We start from the raw sequence: 18,746 nt of genomic DNA on the forward strand, positions 1-18,746 counted from the left end.
TAAAGCGCGTGGAATTGTTGCTACGTCACGAGTGTTGTGGGTGCAGGCAAGGCAGGCAGGCTCGACTGGACTGGAGCACAAGTCTCTCACTCGCTCACTTCCAGCCTGCTCCATACACACAACGCTCCTCCTCATCTTCAAACTGGATTATTTGACTCATTTTTTAAAGTAAATTCATATTTGGATTGAATCCGGATTAGTAGCTGCCACGCAGAAGGAAGGATGAAATACCGAAGCGTGTTTTTGGAAGTACATTTTTTAATTTCCCTTGGAGGTTTTACTTTGGACATGGAGATAATAGGTAACGTACCACTCTTGTTGCTATTTTTTGTGTTATTTATTCATTAGAATCTCTCAAAGGGGAAAGAAGACTCGCACTCTGCTGTTGCACATCGCAACGAGAACCAGATCACACACGCATGTAGGCGTGCAGTAAGAGATGCCTGTTTGAAACCACTACCTTTCACATTGACATTACCGATTGGTGGTTCTGGTGCCTTGCTCAAGGGTACCTCAACAGTTGTTCAGAAGCTCTTCATAAAATAGTCATTTTTCATTTGTTTACATGTGAACACTAGGACTGCGACCGTCAGTTTCCCAACCACCAATCCTTATAGATGAGCTCGTACAATCTTTTTGCATTTATACAAATATTGCAATTAAATATTGTTCATATTATGCTCATTGAAAGCACATTTAAGCAAGCTCTATGGCATTTTACAACATTGATAAAATGCATCCCCAAGTGGTTGACTATTTTTACCGAAGAGCTATACATGTGTAATGCACATATTTTGATATTAAATGCAATTTTATCGATTATTCCAAACTATTTAAATACATTCTGGGAGATTTTTTTTTCTCACATAAATATTTGCTTTGCATCTGTGAATGTTACAAATATATACATGGAGGATTAGAGTATGTGAAAGTGTAATATTTATGGAGTTATGAGAAAAGAAATTCCTGAGTACACATGCTCTCGTTTTCTCTTTCTTTCTCTCTCTGCATGCCCATCCCACAACCTGTCAATCAAAGCTTGCCTCGGATTACGCTCTTGAAAAATAGTGTAAATGCTTTGCATTTGAAAGAAAAATATTTGTGATATCATATTTGTATTATTAATTTCTTTATTGTAATTATTAAGTTGGTGATGTACCTTCCAAGTGTATTGTGCATTTAGGTTGGGAGGATGGAGATGGGAATTAATTATCATTATTAATTAGGGGTAATTAGTTAAGATGCATTAATTAAATGAAATGCGCATTTTGCATTGTTACACGAAGGGGATGTACTGTTGTGCATGTTTCTGAAAATATTTTTAGATAATGAAGCATCTTGACAGCGTTTGATTTTCCAGTGCTGTGCTGCATGGAAAATGACACTTATGAAGATGGTTTCTTTTGCAATTATCTGCAGGGAGCCATTATGTGCAGAGAAAATAGTGCGTGTGTGCGTGAGCTCGAGCGTTGTGATATGCTAATCACGTTTCTCATACCGGCAATGATGTTGGATGTAATTATGGGCGGCCATTAATCGTGCTTGTGCGTGTGTGCTACTTAGGCTGTTAATGCAGAGAAGAAAAAGAATAGAATGTGTTGCATGTCAGTATGTAAACGTGTGCACAGTCACGTGTGTTCAATGAGAGACCCGAAACCAAAACAAAATATATATTTGTCTTATTTAAAAAATAAAATTTACCGAATCCTTTCTAAACACACAATGCCACTCAAGTGTGAAAGCAATGGAAACACTGTATGACAGTCAAACAAAATATTGTATTGGCATAATGGATGTTGCGTATGTGTACATTTATATATGTTCATTTATTCATTACACACAAATGTCGCTAGTCTCTCCAAGGACAGCGCTGCAAAATCCAAATGTTGTGGAGTGTTTTGATTTAGTTGCTCGTCTAACTGTGTGCACGCACATGTTATGATGCAGGTGAAGCTGTACCGTCACATCAGTCCCGGGCACCTGCTGCACGTATGCTCCAGGGTGTGTCCTTTACTGGAGCGGGATGTCCCAGCCAGCGTGCCCGGACTCACCAGCTTGCTGGGGGCGGGCCGACAGAATCTCCTCCGCACCAGCAAGAGTGAGCCAATGCGACTCTTAGACTAAACGTGTATGGAAGAGCACTTGAACATTTTTGGGGTTGTTTTTTTGTTGTTGCTGTTGTGTCGCCTAGGTTGTAAGCATGTTGTATGGAAGGGTTCGGCGCTGGCGGCGCTTCACTGCGGGCGACCGCCAGAGCCTCCCATCATCTACGGTAGCCCGGCCAACATCGGTAAACAACACAAGATAAATGTTTAATTGTTAGTGATGGAGTCTTGCATCCTCACATCATGCGTCTCTCTCTCTCTCCCCCCATTGTCCCAGTGGAGACCAGCCACGGCCGGCGGCTAAACGGTTCTTACCGCTTGCGTCAGCTGGTGCCCACCGCTGTGTATCAGCACATGAAGATGCATAAGAGGATCCTGGGACACCTTTCCTCCGTCTACTGCGTCACCTTCGACAGGACGGGAAGACGCATTTTCACCGTAAGTCTGCACACGTCTGTACTTGTGAAGCATAAGAAAATAACACACCTTTGTCAACCTTGATAGTTTCATTGTAAAATTAGTTTGATGTTAAAATACATTTGGAAATGAGACATGGCACATTCTTACGCAGGTACACAGCATTTGTGCCACAAGTTACAAATTGTTTTCATTGTCTTGTGATTGTCTTGACTATTTAAGGTTTATTTAATGCTCTCAGCTTCCAGTTGCAGCTTTCAATGTCCTAAAATGTCTAAAAATGTTTGCGGAGCTGGTGGGAGGGGGGTTGCAGGGGCGGCTACGAGATTGACTCCTCTGTTATCTCTCTTTACGCTCTTACATTTCCTGGGCTCGCTCGCATTCGCCGCCTTTTTATTCTTCCTCCCATGCGGCCCCTCCTTTGTTCCCTTCCCAACCGCTGCCCCTCTTCTCTTTTCCCGCTTTTCTTCCTCACAACTGGAGAGTAGGAGTGTTTCCTCCGCGGCGTTTGCTGGATAAGTGCCAGAATTAACATTCATTCTCTTTCACTTTTCCCTCCCTCCTCCACCCCCTCCAGTTTGCAGTCTCTTATATATTTACCTTGGAGCGGACATGTTGATTATTTTTCCTTGACGATTCATTTCTTTTGATGAGTCCTTGAGATATGAGATGTTTGAACAACAAAAGAAAAGATCATTACTAGAACGGAAGTCATGCTGATGTACCTTCTCCTTTCTGCGCCTTCGACTTCAGGGTTCTGACGACTGCCTGGTGAAAATCTGGAGCACGGATAACGGTCGTCTGCTGGCGACGTTGCGTGGGCACGCCGCCGAAATCTCCGACATGACGGTCAGCTACGAGAACACCATGATTGCCGCCGGCTCGTGCGACAAGACCATCCGAGTGTGGTGCTTGCAGACGTGCGCTCCGCTAGCCGTGCTGGAGGGCCACGCAGCGTCCATCACATCTCTCCAGGTGACGAGTCCCTTTCGATTCTATGAGAGGATGCTGTTCTTAAATTAGGTTACACAGATCGTTTCTTATTTTGAGAGCTGTGTGAGTACGAGCGGAAGACTGAGAACGTGTGCTAAAGGATACAAAGTAACAATCGATGAACTGCTTGTGTTTGCAGTTTTCTCCTCTATGTAGCGGCTCCAAGCGCTACCTGTCCTCCACGGGCGCTGACGGCACCATCTGTTTCTGGCAGTGGGATGCACGCACACTCAAGTTCGGGTAAGACACAGCCGCCACTATAATAAGAGCACTTAGATTTTCTTTATTATACATAAATAATAATATTGTGAACAGGTGAAGTGGAGTCTCCTAAGCTGAAAACAATTTTACATTTTTCCCCTAGGAAATAATGTGAATAAAATGAATTCATCCGCTTCAGGGCCAGTATTTATTAAAATGCTCTTGTTACGTGGTCATGACACCTTTTTCCTGATTCACCGTCATTGTTAGCATTTTCTGCTGACATCATCGTTTTCCTTACATTCAGTCAAAGGCCTAGTAAGTTCACCGAGCGTTCCAGACCCGGCGTCCAGATGATGTGCTCCTCCTTCAGCGCAGGTGACCACAACTATTTATTCTCAAAGTATTCTTTACAAATGACACCGTCTGGACAGTGTACACCTTCAAAATATGAAATTTAATAGGCTTTGTTTGTATACAGGTGGGATGTTCCTGGCGACAGGAAGCACGGATCATATCATCAGAGTGTACTACTTTGGCTCAGGACAACCAGAGAAGATCTCAGAACTGGAGTCCCATTCAGTCAGTAAAGCCAATGAATAGACACATAATTAATAGAAGAACTAGAATAAAATGTGTAGCAAATAAATTCCTGAGAAGGGCAGAGGCCACTATGTGAAGAAATACCATGATTTAGAAATCTATCCTCTTCACACTGGCTTCATATTTTTTTTTGTTTACTAGGACAAAGTTGACAGCATCCAGTTCTCTCACTGCAGCGACCGGTAAGTTTGTGTGTCTGCTTGTGTTTTTGTTTTTTTGCGGTGCACGTACTGCAATTTGTTGTGATGGAAGCTCGGAGTGTTGCAATTAACCGACTTTTGTCAGCACAGCAGAAATGCTGCCACCACTCAATGATTCAATGACTACATGAACCGAATACGCATTGTTAGACGCGAGGAGCTGTTGTGTGTACTTCTCGCTTTTGTGTTCGTTCGGCGGCAGCAATAATGTGTGTTTCTTTGTTTCTTAGGTTTGTGAGCGGCAGCAGGGACGGCACGGCACGCATCTGGCAGCTGCAGCCTCAAGGCTGGAGGAGCATCCTGCTAGACATGCAGACTAAATTACCAGGGTATGTTTAGCAGTCAGTGAACAAACCACTGTGTTTTTCCCAAGCACCTGCAAAACTGCCTTCTTGTAGGAAGTACAACCCACCACCACTAGAAGACAAGGTGACCAAGCTAAAGGTCACCATGGTGGCGTGGGACCGCCACGACGGCACGGTGATAACGGCAGCCAACAACCTGACGCTGAAGGTCTGGAATTCCATCAGCGGAAACCTGGTTCACGTCCTGATGGTACGTATGGTTATTTTAAGGACAAAGAAAATATGCATACATGGCTTCAAAGTTAGTTCAACTCAGCTTAGTTTTTGTTATCAAATTTCATAGCCACCAAATCATTATGCATATCATATTTCATCTAGTCAAACTGGCTTTGGAGGCAGAATTTTCAAAAACATCTCCCTTCTACTCCTGCCCACGGACTTAACACCTGTCTTTACACAGTCAAACTAGTCCATTTACATACATAAAGTGCTGTCAAATTTCAATCGTTAGTAAAATTGCTTCAGGTCAAATGACACATTCAAGGATACATACATAAAGTGCTGTCAAATTTCAATCGTTAGTAAAATTGCTTCAGGCCAAATGACGCATTCAAGGATACTGCGTGACGGAGGATCATTTAACCTTGATTCTGGCTTTTTTTTTTCTCGACAGGGTCACGAGGACGAGGTTTTTGTCCTGGAGCCGCACCCCTTCGACCCCCGCATCCTTTTCTCGGCGGGGCATGACGGCAATTGTATTGTGTGGGACCTGGCCAGGGGCGTCAAGATCCGATCCTACTTCAACATGGTGAGCTAGCGCTGGAAAAAGATCTGCATTTCTTTTTCTTTGTCCGCCTCACATGTTATGCAGATGTTTTACTTAAATTCTGGTGCCTGCTTTGCATGAATAAATGAATACACTTAGCGACGGTATGCGCACTGGCGTCTACCAAAGCATTGCTCCAGAAAGTATTCATAGCTATTTCCACATTTTGAATGGAAATTGATGTAAAGATTAGTAAGTGGCTAGAAATCTCAAAACATTTTTATACGAGTGCCAACATGTTTTTAGATCGAGGGTCAGGGGCACGGGGCGTTGTTTGACTGCAAGTGTAGTCCGGACGGGCAACATTTTGCTGCCACCGACTCCCACGGTCACCTACTCATCTTCGGCTTTGGCTCTAGCGGGAGATATGACAAGGTAAGCTTTTGAACACTTTCACACACACTCACTCAATGTTGTTACCTGACATCATTGATTTGCGAAATTTAAGATTGCCGACCAGATGTTCTTCCACACCGACTACCGGCCACTAATCCGTGACGCCAACAACTACGTGCTGGACGAGCAGACCCAGCAGGCGCCTCATCTTATGCCGCCCCCCTTCCTGGTGGACGTGGACGGCAACCCACATCCGCCCCGATACCAGCGACTGGTACCTGGCCGGGAGGGCTGTCGGGACGAGCAGCTCATCCCCCAGATGGGCGTCACCTCCTCGGGTACGAGTGTGATGTTTTTAATGTCAACACAAGTTTTGTTTGTTGTCGTGTCAACAATGTTAAGTATGAAAATATGAGTAAAAGTTAAAGTTTTATTTTAATTTGGTGAAATAAGTTGAGTAATTATAATTCATTCAATTGTAAAGATTTTTCAAAATCAAAACATTTTACATTTAAGTTTACATTTATTTCAATTAAAAAAAATCTAGGTTTTCAAAAGTTCAGTTTGTCCCTTCGCAAAAATTTTTTTTATTGCATTATGTACAATTAATAAATGCATCAGTGCTTTCATAAACTACATGAACATCAGATTTTCTGCAACAAATTATTAACCAGTTCTTTAATCTGCCTTCAATAATTTCTAAATTAATGCAATGAATATTACAGGACTAGGTCATAGTTATGAACGTGCGTGCGCTTTTCCAGTAAGACAGCTATCATCGCTATCATCAGCCAAGACGAGAACATTCTTCTTTTTATATACTTAACGAGATGCTTTTAGGGGAACAACTACACTCTAATGTCAGTTAACAAGCCACTTGATGCTACTTACTGACTGCACATAATTAAGAACACATTAAAAGGTAAAGTGCTAATGGAACAAACTCCACTGTTAGATTCTATATATTCATTCTCAAGTACTTATTTTTTGTTTGTTTGTTTGTTTACCAGGTTTAAACCAAGTGGTCAGCGAGCAAGCGGTGGATGGCCCCAGTCCCCTGGATACCATGATCCAGAGATTACAGCAGGAACAGGACCAGAGGCTGGGCTCCAATGAGACACCTTCTGCTACTGCTGCTTCCGCTGCTGTTCCCCCGGGCTCCCTCGTCAGCAGAGGTATTTGTGCTTTGAGAATTAATCAATTAGCTGTCTTATTAACTTTCATTTATGGCGATAGGAAGCATTCAGCTCCGGTACTCAAGGAGCTAGAACATGATGGTTCTTCTACCGTTTTATTCGTCAGGGTCTGTGGGTTCTCCGACAGAGGTGCACTCACCGCCCAACGTGGGGCTCCGTCGTAGCGGGCAGATCGAGGGTGTGCGGCAGATGCACAGCAACGCCCCACGCAGCCAGATGGCCACAGAAGGAGACTTGGTGGCGTGGAGCCGCCGGGTGCTGGTGCCTGAGCTGGAGGATGCTTCTGTCAGGTAACAGACAACAGCAGCGCAACAAAGTGACAGCAATGTAGTTTACTCTACACTTTGTTGTTCCTTGTATGCTGACTGTGTTTGTGTGTGTCTGTTTTGGTCATTTAGGAAACAGGTGAACTGGCGAGAGGCCAAAGGGGAGGAGGAGATCAACATTTACCAGTCGGAACGCCGAAGACGCACTATCCACTCTCTGCCCAAGGAGAGCAGGGTAAGACTTTTCAGTCAAGATGTCTTTTTTTTTTACGTTCAGTGGAGTAGACAAATATTGCAATGGCATCCTGTCAAGTATAGGCCCAACTATGTCAATTTGAATGCTCACTAATTTGTAGACAATCATATTAATTTACAGGTAAAAAAAATAATTGAATAGCTGAGGAAAGAATATGATGCTGTATTGTAAATTATGTTGAATATTAAAAGCTTTTTTTTTTGTTTTGTTAAATGGACTGAGGCACGATGGCGTCACTTGCTAATTCTTGACTCGCAGGTTCATCCAACTTCAGAGAGTGTGGTTGATGAGGGAAGGCGGAGTCAGGGTAACCACGGTTATCAAACCCGAGCAGCCGTGGAGGAGACGAGCCGGCAGAGTGCCGAGATTGCCGACGATGACGACAGCATCTCAGAGGTAGAGCGCACCAATGCAACATGCCGTATCGCAATTAGCCACTTAAGCCACTTTATACAAATAAAAAGAGCAAATCCATATTGTGTCAAACCCTCTCAACTTGTGTGCGTCCTCAGGGCGAGGCAGAGGTGCGGCAGATCAACGGACACTCGTCAGAAGAGGAAAAGGATGAGGAGCAAAAAGAGCCCTGGCCTGACGATCACAGCAGTTCAAGGTATGTAGCAATGTAATGACACACAAGCTCACAACACAAGCTCGATCCTGACATGGTTACATCGTTCGCACAGCGACTACTCCAGCGACTACTCAGACTGGACGGCTGACGCAGGCATCAACTTGGAGCCGCCCAAGAAAAGCGTAAAGGTGAAGAAGAAGAGCAGCAGCTCAGAAGAGGACAGCGACAAGAAGCGCGACCCCAAGAAAGAACGCAAGAAGGACAAAGCCGACAAGGATGGAGCATTACCAAAGAAAAAGAAGCCAAATGAGAAGAAGGTTTGTCATTTCAAGAAAAAAAAATCTTAAGCATCATGAAAAAAATGTTTTGTTAGAAAAATGAAGTATGCTGTGTGGCAGAGGGCAGAGTTTGAAGAGCAAGGACTGACTTTGGAGGAGTGGCTTCCCTCTTCCTGGATCACGGACCTGCTCCCCAGGAGATGTCCTTATATTCCACAGATGGGAGACGAAGTATGTTAAGATTACATAATCCTTTAATGATCCCCAAATGGAAAAAAAAATATTTAACAAGCATTTCCTAGCCTAGGGGAGACAGCTAGGCTACAGTTACAAATCTTTTTCTTGTGATGGGGAAAATGGAGGTGTGTCTAAAAATTTATTTTGTAATCATGTGTATGCTGCATTTGTGTTTGTGTGTGCAGTTGTACTACTTCCGTCAGGGCCACGAGGCATATGTGGAGATGGCCAAACAAAAGAAAATTTACAGCATCAACCCTAAGAAGCAACCCTGGCACAAGATGGAGCTGCGGGTAAAGTAGAACACACGCAAAAATGTTTGCCATGACCCTTTCGTAAAACCATCTCAATCTTCACCTTTGACCTAACAATGTTCGGTACATGATGGAAAATATATTTGAAGTCACCCCGTGTGTACATTTTACTCATCAAATAATTAAAACAAGGTGATTTATAATCGGTATGTGTTTGTTTTTTGCGGTTCAGGAACAGGAACTGATGAAAATTGTTGGAATAAAGTATGAGGTGGGTCTGCCCACATTATGCTGCCTCAAGTTGGCCTTCCTGGATCCGGACACTGGAAAACTGACTGGAGGATCCTTCTCCATGAAGTAAAGATTCCAACCTGCCCCTCTACTTCTACTTTTTAAAAAATGTATATTTATGATATGATATTTTTTCTGTCACAGGTACCACGACATGCCAGACGTCATTGACTTCCTGGTGCTGCGGCAACAGTTTGAAAACGCCCGGAAGCGACAATGGACTATTGGTAAGGTATCAACCTGCGTTGTTTGTTCTAGTGAAGCAGATCCACTTCAGGCGTGATTTCTTGTGTGTGCAGGTGACAGGTTTCGCTCTGTGATCGACGACGCCTGGTGGTTCGGCACCATCGAGAGTCACGAGCCGTACCAGACGCAGTACCCAGACAGCCTGTTTCTATGCTACAACGTTTGGTAAACATTTTTTAAATGGTTACCGTATTTTCCGCACTATTAGGCGCACCGGATTATAAGGCGCACCTTCAATGAACGGCCCATTTTAAAACTTTGTCCATATATAAGGCGCACCGGATTATAAGGCGCATAAAATAGAAGCTATACTGCAGGGGTCCCCAAACTTTTTCCTGTGAGGGCCACATAACCTTTCCCTTCTCTGATGGGGGGCCGGTGTCAGTTTGTAACAGAAAAAGTGTGACGATCGTAGGGGAGCTTAAAAAATGTATTGTTTTCCAGAAAGCCACATATAACCAAATAACGGTTATTTAATAACCCTTTCCAGGTTCTTTACAGAACAAAAGTCAGGAAACAAATAATAACACTATTAATGAAATAAATAATAACTAAATAACCCTCTCTGAGTTCTTCACAGAAAAAACTGGAAATTAATAATAACTAAATAACTCTCTCTGGGTTCCTCATTGAAAAAAAAGCCATGGAACATTAACTTTCTGTTGTGCCATGCACAATCTTAACAGATAAAAGTTCAGCTCAGTTGTCAGAGCAGAATCTCTCTGACACATATGAGCAGTCTCTTAAAGTTCTTGTGTTCCTTTCTTATAATCCTTTTGTAGGTTCCAGTAGGCTTGTAGACACCGCTGTCTTTTTTGTTAAAGTTTGCTAGTGCGTCATAGTCTGGAGTAAAATTTGTTGTGGCAATTCTTAGGCGAGATCCGAGGTGTTGGTCAGTTTACCTCGATCTGTGACGGTTTGATGTTGACGTTCATGTGGCTGAACGTCACGTCGCGTACGTCGAGCCAAATTGGCCACTCTCTTTTAAACGCTCGGCACTGTGTCCACCTTGCTTTTCCTTGGGCGACTCATTTTAATGGAAGGATTCCAGGGGAAGGTTTGTGGGTGGCTTTAGCGCAAAACTGCATCTGAAAGCTCAGCGCGCGAATTACAAGAATGCTGTCGTCACAGCCCACGCTCTAAATTCGGGACTGATACAAATAGAGCGCGAGTGCGCCATGTCCGTACTACTGAGTACGTACACGCGCTTGTGAGTGTGCACCGAGCTTTCTGACATGGCTTCCGGTAGTAAATGCGCAGGCGAGCGCTTCCCCATCTACTGGGGAAACGCAGTCATTGCAGGCAAAATGACCACAAAAAAAAGTTTAATAATACAATTTGTTCAGGGTTGGCGGGCCGGATTAAACGGTCCCGTGGGCCGTATCCGGCCCGCGGGCCGTAGTTTGGTGACCCCTGCTATACTGCAACAAACTGAGGTTGACTAGGGTTGCGGTATGCATCCACTAGCCAATAGCCAACGAGCCCTCTGTAAACAATCGCGTTTCTCAAACGATCTCCTATAAAATGATCGGAACTGACTAAAGTTCGATCTAACGCATTGGTACTACTTACCTATGTTTCCCTTCCATATCGATCCGTAGATTTACTCGAAACATTAACAGAGCAGCCTATTTTGACATGAAATAGCCTGGTACGTATAGCAGCTATCGTTATAGCATTAGCCATCCGCAAAGTCCCATGAGCCTCAGCTCGCAATCTCCCATGAGCCTCAGCAAAGTGTAAACAATCGCGTTTCTCAAACGATCTATAAAATGATCGGAACTGACTAAAGTTCGATCTAACGCATTGGTACTACTTACCTATGTTTCCCTTCCATATCGATCCGTAGATTTACTCGAAACATTAACAGAGCAGCCTATTTTGACATGAAATAGCCTGGTACGTATAGCAGCTATCGTTATAGCATTAGCCATCCGCAAAGTCCCATGAGCCTCAGCTCGCAATCTCCCATGAGCCTCAGCAAAGTGTAAACAATCGCGTTTCTCAAACGATCTCCTATAAAATGATCGGAACTGACTAAAGTTCGATCTAACACATTGGTACTGCTTACCTATGTTTCCCTTCCATATCAATCCGTAAATTTACTCGAAACATTAACGGAGCAGCCTATTTTGAAATGAAATAGCCTCGCGGGTACAACAGCTATTCGGTGACGCCCCCTGACTACAGTTGCCGTAATGTTGGGAAGCGATGCGACCTTGTAATTTACTAGTCGTACTAAAATGTACTGAAACATTTTGGCAGAGCACTGTGTACAACCAGTATGGATCAACAAATTCATCAATTGATCCATATATAAGGCGCACTGGACTATAAGGCGCACTGTCGGCTTTTGAGAAAATTTTAGGTTTTTAGGTGCGCCTTATAGTCCGGAAAATACGGTACATACAAACAATTTTTACAACAGATTTTAAAACAAGCAATGTAAAATTTAGTTACTGTTGTTCCAGTTGGGACAATGGCGACACGGAGAAGATGAGTCCATGGGATATGGAGCTAATTCCTGATGAGGGTAAGTGCTTCTAACACAACAAGCTTCTTATCATGTGACTCTTAACTTTTTTTTTTTTTTTTTTTTTTGCTCAGCGTCATTCCCAGACGAATTGGGCACGAGTGTCCCGCTCACGGAAGAGGAGCATCGTGAGCTCTTGTACGTGCCGCTGGACGGTGAATGGGGATGCCGCACGCGCGCCGATGAGTGCGAGCGCATCATCAAAGCCATCGACCAGCTCTGTACCCTGGGTAGGACATCATCATCATCCCGCCTTGCTTCATCCCAGCTGAGTCATGCAAAATAAAGCCGCTTCTTGTAACACGAGTCAGCATGTTGAGGTCATCAGTATGATAGACTGGCTGCTGTATTGTTTTAACGCACCATGTGATTGTGCAGTGAAGCCTCGTTTATTTGCTGGCGAAATGTAAAAATAAAAAAATAAATGAAAAAAGGGAAAGTGAGCCACCTTTAGCTTAAATCTTGAGTGGTCGAGGTAAATCTGGTGTCAGTCTAGCCTTAAGGTGTGTCACAGGCACAAAATGGATTGATTGTCTACAAATTATTTTTGTTTGTTTTCAGACATTGCGGCGCCGTTTGCTTTCCCAGTGGACCTTCAAGCGTACCCCACCTATTGCACGGTGGTTGCTTACGTTACGGACCTCAGCACCATACGCCAAAGGCTGGTCAACCGCTTTTACAGGTATCGGAATGTTACTTTGCGTGTGTGATAGGAGGAAGAGCAGTGGATTAATGCGTGTGCGCACTTTGGCTTCAGACGATTGTCGTCTCTGATGTGGGAAGTCCGTTACATCGAGCACAACGCGCAAACGTTTAACGAGCCGGGCTCCTTCATTGTCACCACCGCCAAGTTTGTCTCCGACCTCATGCTGCAGTTCATTAAGTGAGTAGAGTGCCCACCAGCTGCTTTTGCAACCTTTTTTTTAATTATTTTACTAATCAATGACATTTTATTCATTTAAAAGAATTTTCAGTTATTTTTTTATTTCATTATTCTTTGTTTTGTCATTCTCAGGGACCAAAGTGTAACAGATCTAATGCCACTCTACAAAACGCTGAAGAAGGCCACCCTCTCTGACACTGAAGACGAGGTGTGTATCTATAAATCATTGAATAAAGACGCATTTATTAAATTAATGCATTTGCTCTGCTTGAAGGAGGAAGAGGACGATGACGAGGACACGAGTACGCCAGGAACCTCAACGCAAAACAAGGTCAAATGAAATGCAGTTACAATGTGAAATGCAATCAAGCATATTAAAAAAATAAAAACAGAATTCACGTCAAGTCCGAATGGCCTAATATCCTTTTTCTCATTGTGATGACAATGTCCTGCGCAGGAGCGACGTTTGACACGACGCCATCTACGCACGCGACCTCCCTCGTATGACCCTCAAGCGTGGCGAGGACGCTGCAAGGAGCTGCTGGACCTCATCTTCCAATGCGAGGACTCTGAGCCCTTCAGAGAACCTGTGGACCTGCAAGAGTATCCGGTACGCGCAACATGATGGAGATGAGACATACAGTGATGTGGCAATGCTATTAAAGTAAATGTGTATTAAATTTAACATTAGGTATTCTAGCACCCCCTGTTGGACAAGCATGGACATGACAGCCTGTCAATGTTTTTTTTTTTTTTGTGTGTGTGTGTGTGCAAAAGCTGTTAATTCTTTTCTGCTGTTACTGTGCCAGGATTACCTCCAGATTGTAGACTCTCCAATGGACTTTGGCACTGTCCTCAACACGCTGACTGCAGGCAAGTATCAGACTCCCATCCAGCTCTGCAAGGATGTACGCCTCATCTTCAGCAACTCCAAAGCGTACACCCCCAGTAAGAAATCAAGGGTGAGAGAAGCACATGCACACATGAACCAAAATCTTTTTTTAGTCAGTAACTGAGGTTTCTTTGTATGTTATTGACATGGTGTGTGTGTTTTCAGATCTACAGCATGAGTCTGAGGCTGTCTGCGCTCTTCGAGGAGCACATGAGCTCCATCCTGGCCGACCACCAGGCCATCCATGGCTTGACGGACAAGCTCACCCGACGGGCCGCCGAGCGCCGCGTCCGACACACCACCCCTGACCAGCGACCCACACGGCACCTCAAGAGGCGACGCCGCAGTGAGTCTCCCCCCAGCAGCGCGGCATCCAGGTACGACTCCAAAACCAGGTTCCGAATTCAGTTTGAACAGCAGTCATATGACCCGTCCTCTGTTATTAGCCCAGAGAGGAAGAGGCGCGTGTCGTCCCGAGTGACCAGCAGGCGGGAGCCTTCACCGCCTCCTTCACGGCCACCCTCGCTGAGACAGAACCTTCCCCCGAAGCCCACGCCATCGCTACTCAACGGGAAGACTGACACGCCAGCAGTGGGGCGCACGCGTAGCGCCGCCAGACACTTAGCGCACACGCCACCCTCGTCAACGTCTGCGCCGAATTCCGGCTCTTCAGGTCAGATCACTATTTATGAATTAATTTACTTTTTGCGGCTGTGATTAAAAAAATATTATACTCAATAGTATTTAAGAAACATCTTTTGTTTAGAGAAAAAAATCACAACACTCAACACAAAATTTATTTTCAGCAAATGATTGTGAGGAAAAGAAATATGTAAAATAGACATTTAAAACGGAATTTACGTGTCGTGATTATAATTTGTCTCCCTTTTAGAGTCGACACGCTCGCTGAGAACGCACAACTCTGTGTCCGCCTCCACGCCACCTGCAGCAGCTGAGAGAACGACGCCTTCTCCTGCCGTGGAAGGTGGCGTGACCGGAAGCATTCGGCGGAAACTGAGGATGCCTTTGAGACGAAGATCAGGTACAGTCATACCTCGGTTTTCGAACGTCTCGGTTCTCAAACAAATCGGAATTCGAACGAAAAATTTCTGGCCTTTTTTGCTTCGGTTGTCGAACAAAATTCGGAGGTCGAACTTTGCGAGATGAGCCGAAAGGACCCGAGAAAACCCGACCGCGCGGCCCGGATGCCGACTGACTCCGTTATTGTATTTTCGTTTCTTTGAGGATTGTATTAACCCCTAATCATGCCGCCAAAGAAAGCAAGCGGGAGCAGTAAAGCCATCCTAAAACACAAAGACGCTCTTAAAGCAATGCGATAGTGAGCGCCCGGCGCGCTGCGGTTGCGCGATCGGACCAAATTAAGCTCCCTGCGCACTGAGGTCCATCTAAATTTTGGAAAGTACATCAGGACTTTAAAAATATTTTCTAAATTTCAGCGACGTCTGTCACAATAATGCGACCAGCGCGGTGCAGTGGCGCGGTCGGCGGCGCGCTACGTTTGCGCGTTACGTGATCGGACAAAAATGCGCACATGAAAAAATGCTTAAAAAAGGCGGGGGTTTTTTTAGTCTTGGAACGGATTAAAAATTTTTCCATTATTTGTAATGGGGAAAAATAGATTCAGAATTCGACCGATTCACTTCTTGAACCGCCTTCTGGAACGGATTGTGGTCGAAAACCGAGGTTTGACTGTAATGATATTGAAACATTGATTTTACTTAATATCCAGAAATGTGTTTTGAATACCTTGACTCATTTGATCATGTAGATGTGTGCGTCTCGTGTTCGATGTGATGATTTTAAACACGCTTTCCGTGTGTCACCTCCCCCTCCAGGGTCTCCTGAAAGCCCCCCCTCCCAGAGCACCGCCTACCTGAACGGCCACAGCGCTCACGTGACCGCCGGAGCCGGAAGGAGGGGTCGTAGATCCCGAGCGGAACCGCCTGCGAGCCCTCCGGCAGACCCAGCGACTCCGGCCAGCCCCTCCAGGAGACGCGGTCGCCCGCCGGGCAAGAAAAGAGGCAGTAAGGGCAAAACAGACCGTGTCAGCCCTGCCCTTGACGACGAGCTCGACCAGTCTACTGGCGACGAGGGCGGCTCATCGGCGGCAGTCCTGTCAGACTCTGCCACGCCGAGAAGGAGGGGCCGGCCGCGGTCCATCAGAACTGAGGAGGTAACATCACCGCCTCTTTCTCCTCCTCTTCCTACCCACTCTGAGACCCCTGAACCTTCACCGCTGAGGAGGAGCAGCCGACGAGCGCATGAGGACATCACATCTACACTACGGACGCAAAGAGGGGTCCGAAGGGATGAAGCAGCGGACCATGAGGAGGAAGAGGGCGAGGACGGGGCGGGCGGCTCTATGCGCACCCGTAACCAGGGGCGACGCTCGGCCTGGTATGTGGAGGATGACTCGGAGGAGGAGCAGAGGCAGCTACTCTTTGAGGATTCCTCCATCACCTTCGGAACCTCTTCCAAGGGACGTGTGCGCAAGCTGACAGAGAAGGCCAAGGCCAACCTGATTGGCTGGTAGCCAGACACACACATTTACACACACACACACACACCCAAGCCCCTTTCACACTGCCCATCAAAGCCGGTTTCCTCGGAAATTGAAGAAGCTTTGGTTAAAAAAAAAAAAGAGAAGATTTAGGATTTTTTCTTTTCTCCCCAAAATTCAATCTAGTTCTTTTTTTAGTTACAAAATAATTGAACCCTTGGATGTAATTTTTCTGATGTCTTATATAATTGTCAGAATTAATTATTAATTATAATTTTCCAAATATTGAGCAATTGTGGTAAAAAGGAAAAAAAGTGTGATATAGAATCTGAAAAACCACAGGATAAAATAATTCAGGGGATTTAAATCATGTTTTGATAAAAAGGAAAATGAAAAAAAATAATTGGAAGAAAAACATTTTCAGGCAAAGATTCATCACGGAAAGTTGAGAAACGCTGTGTGCAAGGGGCTGCACATGAACATGCTTGGCCCAGCTACTGCTAATCCAAGCTGTGCCCCCTTCCCTCAAGTATTGGTCCATGTTGGACCCCCCCTCCCTTGTTTAGTGCTTGAAAGAAAAGCCGCAGGAGGAGCTTGCTTTACGGAACTGTACCTCGAGCGCGGTGAAAAATGCCCACTTGAGCCCAGAACGTTTCCCCCCTGTCCCCAGATGTTGTTTTTATACACCCCCTGTCCTGCTTTTTCTTTTTCTAACATTTGTATGATGCTTCGCCCTCTGCTGGAAGTCTTATGTGTTGCTGTCCAATGAAAAGCATGAACCTCCATATACTGTATTTGTGCCCAAAAATTGCACACTACCCAGTTTTTTTTTTCCTTCAGCTTTTTTGCCAAAATTGTTTTTTTTAAATGATACTAATAAAACGTTTTGGTGATGCAATGCTTTACAGTGGACAACAACAATCTGGAAATGGCATGTGAATAATTTCTCAGTGAAATAGAATGTGTGCTGTCCAATGAAAATGACCTATTTACAAATTTGGTGACTTAAATTTTTATTCAACTGCAATATTTTAATCAGGATTTTTGTGTTTTCTTTTTTTCACCAAGGGAAAACACAAAAAGGAAAAAATAATGTGGCAATACATAGTTTCTCGTGTCTGGGTGAGTGCTGTCCAATGAAAATCCTGTACCTTTACAAAAGTAATTTTGATTTGTTTTAAATTTGCAATTTTGGAAAAAGTAATTGTTTTTCTTAAAACAGGAAATTTTTGGGAGATACTGTATATGCTTTTCAGTAGACAATGTATGCATCCCTGTCCAATGAGGAAACATTAGTCACAAAAACTCTTGGATTTTGAAGAATTTTTTTTAAAACTAAATATTTTATTAGTTAAAAAGAATCACCAAATTATTTTTCTTTTTTTTTTTTTTTTTCCTTCTCTAGGAAAACATTACAAAAGCTTTCCATTAGACAAGGACAACATGGATGTGTGTGCTGAAAAACCAAATGTTGTACCTTTTTACTGGTACTGTTGGTCCGAAGGGTTATATTATGTTTGTGTGTCAACATGGACAAAGGAGCTCATGTGTACGTCCTCTTACATTAGCAATGTGCCTTTATGTCTGATGCGTGCGTAGGTGTGTGGGTGTGTGTGAGAGACAGACAAAAGTTGTGTATTTATTAGATCATGTGACTCATATCACATAAGCAACGCTATATCCACATGCACTTACCCCGCACAGCTTCTTTGCAATGTGCTTTTTACTGTATTTTTAAGTGTTGTGACCACACACACATACATGTATAAACATATTTCTAAAGCAAATTGGGTCAAATTGGCAAGTGTCATATTCATGGTTGTGCTGGTGTGCCTTGATGAATCCTGTCGGGGCCTTAATTTTGCTTTCAAGAAAAGGCCTGACTGGATTTTCACCAAACAAAATGTCAGTGCTTTTCTTCCTTTGCTCTATAATATAACTTCATACATAATTTCCCAATTTTGACAGATTATCAATGTTCTGGACACGATGTGTGCTCGGGTGCTTTGATTGACCGTGTGTATTTTGATTTGATTTGGTCAAAAGTGAGGCATACAAGGGAACCTCCAAATTACCTTTTGTTTTTTTCCCCAGAAAGTAAGGCTGCCTGGGCGATTTAGAAAAACAATCGCCTGTCCCCTTTGAATTAATCAAACTGCCAAGCTTCATGGGAAATAATCTCATTTTGGTTCAAATTTTGGCCTTCATAAAACCATTACTTCTGCTGCAGACAATTAAAACATATCTTACAGGAGTAAAATTAATCAACAAGCGCTGCTCTCAAGGATGACTGCATGTGTAGGTGAGTTGCTTAATAATGACTGTTGGCAATGTGC

General features: G+C 44.1%; 1 protein-coding gene across 3 annotated transcripts in view; it reads left to right on the forward strand.

Annotated features, from left to right (window-relative positions):
- LOC119118151 (pleckstrin homology domain interacting protein) overlaps positions 1-18,746 on the forward strand; it is a 31,473-nt gene that overhangs the window by 1,452 nt on the left and 11,275 nt on the right. Inside the window, exons 5-40 of one of the 3 annotated variants that reach the window (XM_037244933.1) lie at positions 1,948-2,098; positions 2,192-2,290; positions 2,383-2,543; positions 3,276-3,497; positions 3,655-3,755; positions 4,024-4,094; positions 4,198-4,298; positions 4,461-4,501; positions 4,750-4,848; positions 4,918-5,074; positions 5,498-5,632; positions 5,897-6,025; positions 6,099-6,324; positions 6,997-7,161; positions 7,289-7,472; positions 7,581-7,683; positions 7,963-8,100; positions 8,217-8,314; positions 8,388-8,592; positions 8,674-8,784; positions 8,976-9,083; positions 9,277-9,401; positions 9,480-9,562; positions 9,635-9,746; positions 12,038-12,114; positions 12,189-12,344; positions 12,676-12,796; positions 12,872-12,997; positions 13,130-13,205; positions 13,272-13,328; positions 13,455-13,607; positions 13,807-13,959; positions 14,055-14,266; positions 14,336-14,562; positions 14,782-14,931; positions 15,746-18,365. In XM_037244933.1, coding sequence (XP_037100828.1) covers positions 1,948-2,098; positions 2,192-2,290; positions 2,383-2,543; positions 3,276-3,497; positions 3,655-3,755; positions 4,024-4,094; positions 4,198-4,298; positions 4,461-4,501; positions 4,750-4,848; positions 4,918-5,074; positions 5,498-5,632; positions 5,897-6,025; positions 6,099-6,324; positions 6,997-7,161; positions 7,289-7,472; positions 7,581-7,683; positions 7,963-8,100; positions 8,217-8,314; positions 8,388-8,592; positions 8,674-8,784; positions 8,976-9,083; positions 9,277-9,401; positions 9,480-9,562; positions 9,635-9,746; positions 12,038-12,114; positions 12,189-12,344; positions 12,676-12,796; positions 12,872-12,997; positions 13,130-13,205; positions 13,272-13,328; positions 13,455-13,607; positions 13,807-13,959; positions 14,055-14,266; positions 14,336-14,562; positions 14,782-14,931; positions 15,746-16,443 — 5,331 coding nt within the window. In that variant the 3' untranslated portion in view covers positions 16,444-18,365. Of the gene's footprint in view, positions 1-1,947; positions 2,099-2,191; positions 2,291-2,382; positions 2,544-3,275; positions 3,498-3,654; positions 3,756-4,023; positions 4,095-4,197; positions 4,299-4,460; positions 4,502-4,749; positions 4,849-4,917; positions 5,075-5,497; positions 5,633-5,896; positions 6,026-6,098; positions 6,325-6,996; positions 7,162-7,288; positions 7,473-7,580; positions 7,684-7,962; positions 8,101-8,216; positions 8,315-8,387; positions 8,593-8,673; positions 8,785-8,975; positions 9,084-9,276; positions 9,402-9,479; positions 9,563-9,634; positions 9,747-12,037; positions 12,115-12,188; positions 12,345-12,675; positions 12,797-12,871; positions 12,998-13,129; positions 13,206-13,271; positions 13,329-13,454; positions 13,608-13,806; positions 13,960-14,054; positions 14,267-14,335; positions 14,563-14,781; positions 14,932-15,745; positions 18,366-18,746 lie in introns of those variants that run through there. The other 2 variants (XM_037244931.1, XM_037244932.1) reach the window with 2 other exon arrangements.

The sequence above is a fragment of the Syngnathus acus genome, chromosome 24 (assembly GCF_901709675.1).
Source record: "Syngnathus acus chromosome 24, fSynAcu1.2, whole genome shotgun sequence".
Lineage (NCBI taxonomy): Eukaryota > Metazoa > Chordata > Actinopteri > Syngnathiformes > Syngnathidae > Syngnathus > Syngnathus acus.